Here is a 7,010-nt window from a genome sequence, read left to right as displayed (position 1 = left end):
TAGAAAAAAAATAGAGAACGCTAGTGTTAGAGGGTCAAGTTTTTTTCTTTTAATAAATAAAAAGAAAACAAGTAGATAGAATAGAAATAGAAATATATAGAAATACATATTTAGTACTGTACCTTCTGCACAACTGCAGGTTTTGAATCTTGTTTCTCAGGTCCAGACGTAACCTTAAAAGAGAACAAATATTTTTTTATGGAGGTAGATGGTCTATAAGTTAAGTGTAGCAGTACTGACAAAAGTTAATATATCCAAATAAAATAAAATGATATAAAAAATGAAAAGTTAAAAGATAAATGCAAAAAAAAAAAAAAATTACATTAATAATAAAATATGGTAACACGATTTTATTCCTAGTTCCGTAGAGTAGCTTGGTGAAGTTTGCGCTCCTATGCGGTAGCTCCTGTGAGAGTCCTGGGTTCAATAGGGGGGTGGGAGTTGGAGGGACAGGGATGGGGGAGGAATGTCCATTACGAAGAGGCTTCACTTGAGGCAACTGAAGCCTTAATGCCTCTTACGCACAGCTGCGATATTAACTGATCTGAGCTCGTCTGACCGCTGTTGGAGAACTCAGGAAACTGAAGGGTTCTGTGTTTCCATTGCCGTTGGTTCCTGAAAATGATGATTATTCTCGAATGACATTGATAAACCAAAACCAGATGCAGGAAAAAATACTTCAATTAGACTGAGAATTTCCAGCCTGACTGGAATCAAAAGCCACATTTTGGTGGAAAAGCCCATTAACTAAGAGGTACTGATGGGAAACTGACCTCTGCCTGGTTTTCTGAAGGCCCCGGGGTGGTTCCCTCTTCGGAAGACACCTCCATCTTCTCTTCATCTAAACCCTTCCGTCCCTCCACGCCGTGCTCAGCTTCCCATTCCTGCAGTACCTCGTCCAGGTTGAAGCGACGCCGGTAATTCACAAAGAAGTTTTTCACTTGAACCACTGACTTGTTGCCGATCACATCAGAAATGGCTTGGAAATCCCGCCCGTACTTCCTTATAGCTGAGAGAGGAAACCAACGATTGTCCAGAATTTCACTACTTAAAACTTGCCATTTAAATAATCACTCATTATCCAGTAAGCCCCGCAAACATGTGAGAAATGTGGCCAAATATAGGCAAAATACCTTGTACTGCAAGCAGCTGCTCTTCTGTGGTCCAGCGGGTATTAAATTTCTGATTAGCCTGAGGAAAACAAAGCACATTTACTGCATATCCTTTTGTGAATAAAATGCATAAAAATGGTAAAGATGGCCCTCTATGAAATAATTGTGGTGGAAAGTAGTTCTAAATAATATTATTACCTCAGATGGCCTAAACTCTTCCACACCTGTGTCCAGCTTTTCTCTGAGGGCACTATTGTGCTGTTTAGTGCTCTGAATCTGTAAAAAGAGGTTATTTTTCAAACTTTTCAGTTTTAGACGGTCACATACTTCAATCAAAACTACATTGCTCTCTGTCAGATTTACATCTAGTTCTACCAATAGTCTCACTGAGATGAAAGTGATGTTGCTAAGAAGTAATAAAACGCTAACCTGTCGTTTTATGGCAATGACCTCCATATCCAGCCGTCTCAGAACACTAACTGCAGCCGGGCCACTGCCTGACATTGCCGCCACATCATCGGAGTTTAAATGCATTCCTTTAGGAGGTTTCTTCTTTGCCCTGTGTAGGTTCCTCCCAGCAAGTCCCTGTACTTCTTTCTTAACATGCATTGACTTTTCTGCAAGATTTGCTGGCTGTACAAAAACAGCGAAAACAGAGCTATTTAAATCGGTGACTGATTTAAATTGTGTTTATTGATGTACTACTTATGTACAGTCAATGAGCATTCCATATTAACAAAACAATAGATTAAAAAGAATAGAAAGTGACAAAAAAAAAAAAAAAATTACATTAATAATAAAATATGGTAACACGATTTTATTTGTCCTTGTCACGTTACATTTACTTACTATAGTATTAACAATAAATTATGCATAATTACATGCAACTAACCAAGCCCTCATCTTAACAGTAACCATATAGTAAGTACATGTAGTTAATTACTATTACTCAGTGCTTAAATGTACAATTACGCTGTAAGAAGGGCATCATAAAATAAAGTATAACCTAAAGTATTAATAGGATTTTATTTAATATATAGTTTTATTTTAATTTAAAAGAATCATCTAATTATGTTAATGCACAACTGAAAAGTTGTAAAAATGTGCAGAAAAAAAAGTCAATTTATATTACCTCTTTCTTCTCATCCTTATTTGGCTCCAATTCTGCATCCCCTGGAGAGATGCAACTATTTTCTTCTCCATCATCACTACATGAAAAAAAAGGATTAAAAGTTTCAAATATGACATTTCCTTTTCAACAATGGCAACATATTCTAAAAATAGATCATGCTAGCATTCCATGACAGCACAACTCATCTTTGATCAAGACTTTTAAAACCAAAGAAAACACAAAAAGAGACAGCAAACATCCTATTAATAACTTCATGTCATAGCTGACCTCTCCTCTCTGTCTCTCTTCTGTTTGCGCGCATGGCGGTCCATCACACTCGTTTTACTGCGCGTTTTCTTCCACGAGTAATAGAATCTAACCAAGCTTGCAATTGACTTGTCTGGAAGCTGGAACAAAAAAAAAACTTGTTTGTAATCAAACACATAAGTGATGGAAACATCTGACATACCATAAGGACACATCATTATTCATGATCAAAGCTGACACCGATCCATTTGTAACAGTCAAAGTGTTAAAATGTAAAACTTGACAGAACCCATTTGGTCTTTATATGCACCAGTGACTGTCCATTAATGAGCTGGATTTCTGAGGCTCCTTATGATTGGTTGTCACTTCAATACATGAAGATGCTGCTTCTTTCAATTGCATGTTTTATTTTAATGTTGAGAGTGGTTTCAGTCATCTCACTCACCATCTGCTGGATGCGGTGAAACGTCTTCCCATGAAAGCTGAAACCCTGTTCAAACAGCACCTTGTCTTCAACTGTCCACTCATCTGGAAAAGGGGTGAAGTTGGGGAGATCTGCCAAAGATTTTTCAATGTTGTGTTTGTGCCAAAACAGCATGCCCAATGCCTGTTAAATACAGAAAGCCACATCATGAGACTCCAATGGAAAGAAACAAACTATTTGAAATGTCAGACTTTAAAAGACGACTTATGTTTGACACCGTGAAACTGTAACTACAAGGGACATTTAATTAATGCAGCAGGGCTCCAGACATTTCTCGACCATTTTTTTCTGCCAGTGTGACTAAATTTTGTGACGTGACATGACATGTGGCCAAGTATGGTGACCCATACTAGGAATTAGTGCTCTGCATTTAACCCATCCAAAGTGCACACACACACCGTGAACACACACCCGGAGCAGTGGGCAGCCATTTTTTGCTGCGGCGCCCGGGGAGCAGTTGGGGGTTCGGTGCCTTGCTCAAGGGCACCTCAGTCGTGGTATTTAAGGTGGAAGGGAGCGCTGTACATTCACTCCCCCCACCTACAATCCCTGCCGGTACGAGACTCGAACCCGCAACCTTTGGGTTATGAGTCCGACCCTCTAACCATTAGGCCACGACTTTGAGTGCGAGCGGTCGCACTGGCGCACCCACGTCATAAGCGCTGCCATTTCTGTTGCATATGAGGAACATCAAATGGCAAGCGCAACAAAAGCGTAACGAACCCACACTACTCATTTGAGCAGCGCAGCAAACTTGTCCGTGCTCAGAACAGGTTTACTCAGGAACCTGCGTTGATCTCGCGACACTGTTACTGCACAGCGCTGCGAGATCCAATGAGAAGCGTTTGAACTCGCCGCAGAATGAAAAAAAGTTGCTGCAAGATTAGGGATATGCCGGTATCAAATTTTCATGTTGCGATTAATTGCTAATGCTTTTATCATGGTATACAGTATTATCACGGTTTAAATTTAGTTGCAAAAAAGTGTTGTCATAATACAGTATAACAGGTTTAATAACTTCTTTCTTATAACAAAAATAACTGCACATTTCAATACAATAAAGCAATACGCAAAAAATTTTTATAAAGTTAAACATTTTACACAGATTAAAGTCCAACGGTATACGGTATTATCACGGTATTAAATTTAGTTGCAAAAAAGTGTTGTCATAATACAGTATAACAGGTTTAATAACTTCTTTCTTATAACAAAAATAACTGCACATTTCAATACAATAAAGCAATACGCAAAAAATTTTTATAAAGTTAAACATTTTACACAGATTAAAGTCCAAAAGAATTATAAAGACCAATAGGTATCACTTTACAATAAGATCTCATTAGTTAACCTTAGTTAATGCATTAACATTCACAATGAGCAATAGCTACGTTTGCAAAAATACAACTCTTAGTTCATGTTAGCTCAGTTGCAACTTTTGATTTTAAGATCATGTTATTAAATATTGGAATTACCTAAGATTAATGAATGAATGAATTAACTAATGTCAACTAATGAAGCCCTAATGTAAAGTGTGACCGAACAATAAAGTATCAAAACATGTTGTAGTCCAGATTAAAATGTAAAAAAGTTTGAAAATAAATAGCCTATTAAGTCTAAATATTTAAGTATTTGGCACTGTGATGAACACCATAGCGAATACACAAATCTGAATGGTTGTTTAAATACGTTTCAGAAACGGAATGTAGCGCAGCTGCTTTGTTTATGGGGTTTCCGGGGTAACGGCTGCATTTCTGCTGTCAGAGTGAATGTGCTTTCATCCAGAGCGTCTCTCACGAGTTCCGCCATGAGCTTCTCATCCGTGCTTGTTTACACGAAAGAGCGCATGCGTCTTTGACGCAGCATACAGCGGTTGTGCATTGTAACCAGTTGATGGGAAAAGTGTTCTTAAAATGCATTCAAAATTCGGAATAATTTGTAATAAATAATTATTCTCTGTATTTTGAAGTGCCCACGATAACATTATCGTGCATATTCATTATTGTGACATATCGCATTACAGAATACCGGCACATGTCTATGCAAGATCTAATGAGAAACATTCAAATTCTACACAGACTTATGTTATAAACAGTTCAAACAGCACTTACGTAGAAAACCAGAAGTAGTAACGCTAACTATAACCATGGTGTTGTGGTGGAAATAGTCGAATTTCATTTCATTATGCATTTCAAGGTTTGTACCTTTTGAAAGAGAAATTCATGAACTTTTCAATGACTATTTACTACCATTTACTTTATATACACACTTTAAAACTCTAAAAATTATCCAATTTTATTTTATTTTTAAAGGGATGACAAAAATATACTTTGTGGTAAACAAACACTCATGTAAAATTTAAAATACATTTTAAAAAGACAACAATTTACCACTATAACCAGCAGAGTGGCACTAATAGGCTTATTAGTCATTCATTTCTACTTTTTGCTTTATGTTTTGAAATGATAAAATTACTATAAAATATCAAATCATCAAGAAATCAAATTTTGTAAAGGTTTTGCTCTTTTTTTGTATATGTAGTAAGAAAAGTCACAAAGTGCCTTGAAAAACAAACTTCACTGCGACTGAATCACACAAAGCAAGAGTGCTCCTTTTATAATCACTGAAGTTGTCGGTCAGTTCTGTATAATACTATAGAAGAATAATGGTACATTTAATAAGAGTAGCATGTGTTAATTTTCTATATAAAACTATATAAAGACAAAAATATATTATTTCCTTTAGAATTTTTTTTTTTAAACTTTCAAGTTCATAATTTTCACGGCATCAAATAAGCAGAACTTTCAATCATAATCATTTTACCTGCTCCATATTGTACCCATGTTTTTCTTTGGCTATTGCAATGTACTCATCCACTGCAACAAACAAGGGAAAAATCATTATAATATAACTCAAAATTAAATCATGTCTAAAACTAAAAACCCTTGAAATATAAATATTTATTTCACATATAAAATACATTTCTTTATAGACTGACGAAAAAATATCTTATACAAAAAAATATTTCCTCCTATATTATAGCCTTCTCAATGCTATTGCATGCCTGATTTATAGGAGACCTATTATGCCACTTTTTATAATATGTAATATAAGTCTCAGGTGTCCCTAGAATGTGTCTGTGAAGTTTCAGCTCAAAATACCCCACAGATTATTATATCATTTTAAAAATGCCTATTTTGAGTGGAAGCAGAAGCATGTTTTCGTGCATGTCTCTTTAAATGCAAATGAGCTGCTGCGCCCCACCCCCTTTTCCAGAATAGGGCTGTGCCTTTATAGCTCATAGATACTCTGCTTAAAAATTGTGTTTGACTTTAAAGGGTTACTCCACCCCAAAATGAAAATTTTGTCATTAATCACTTACCCCCATGTCGTTGCAAACCCGTAAAAGCTTCGTTCTTCTTCGGAACACAATTTAAGATATTTTGGATGAAAACCGGGAGACTTGTGACTGTCCCATTGACTGCCAAGTAAATAACACTGTCAAGGTCCAGAAAAGTATGAAAGACATCCAGTATCGGGCCCGATACCGATACCAGTATCGGTATCGGTGCATCCCTACTTGACAGTGTTATTTACTTGGCAGTCAATGGGACAGTCACAAGCCTCCCGGTTTTCATCCAAAATATCTTAAATTGTGTTCTTAAGACGAACAAAGCTTTTACGGGTTTGGAACGACATGGGGGTAAGTGATTAATGACAAAATTTTCATTTTGGTGTGGAGTAACCCTTTAATTATCATGTCTATCTCACTGAAATCATGCATTTTAAACCATATTAGTTTAAACTTCTGATATACGGTTTTCTGAGTGCACACTTCTGAAGCACACGTACAGAAAGCGGCTGTCACACAGCATATGAGTACTAAACTAAGTTCTCTTTCATGTCTTATTACACTTAAACTGTCAAATACACACAAGTTTGTTAAAAACACGAGTTACAAAAACAGTCGGTTATGTCTGTGAAGGTAAACTGCTGGGAAATAAATTGCATGTTTATTTTAGATCTGTGTGGCAGCAGC

The 7,010-nt window shown here is 36.4% G+C and overlaps 1 protein-coding gene across 1 annotated transcript in view; it reads right to left on the bottom strand.

The window, feature by feature from the left end:
• Window positions 1-360: 360 nt before the first annotated feature.
• The window catches only part of LOC107719500 (REST corepressor 1-like), a 9,290-nt gene continuing 2,640 nt past the window's right edge, over window positions 361-7,010 (bottom strand). The window contains exons 4-12 of the mRNA XM_016526918.1: window positions 5,795-5,847; window positions 2,936-3,097; window positions 2,512-2,630; window positions 2,245-2,320; window positions 1,542-1,745; window positions 1,311-1,388; window positions 1,134-1,191; window positions 774-1,009; window positions 361-615 (exon numbers count right to left, since the gene is read on the bottom strand). Of these exons, the coding sequence (XP_016382404.1) occupies window positions 574-615; window positions 774-1,009; window positions 1,134-1,191; window positions 1,311-1,388; window positions 1,542-1,745; window positions 2,245-2,320; window positions 2,512-2,630; window positions 2,936-3,097; window positions 5,795-5,847 (1,028 nt within the window). The 3' untranslated portion in view covers window positions 361-573. The remainder of the gene's footprint in view (window positions 616-773; window positions 1,010-1,133; window positions 1,192-1,310; window positions 1,389-1,541; window positions 1,746-2,244; window positions 2,321-2,511; window positions 2,631-2,935; window positions 3,098-5,794; window positions 5,848-7,010) is intronic.

This window comes from Sinocyclocheilus rhinocerous, unplaced genomic scaffold (assembly GCF_001515625.1).
Source record: "Sinocyclocheilus rhinocerous isolate Xijiao unplaced genomic scaffold, SAMN03320098_v1.1 scaffold1234, whole genome shotgun sequence".
NCBI classification, from domain to species: Eukaryota; Metazoa; Chordata; class Actinopteri; order Cypriniformes; family Cyprinidae; genus Sinocyclocheilus; species Sinocyclocheilus rhinocerous.
The sequence above is the reverse complement of the archived record's forward strand: the minus strand, read 5'-3'. Positions and strand labels throughout refer to the sequence as shown.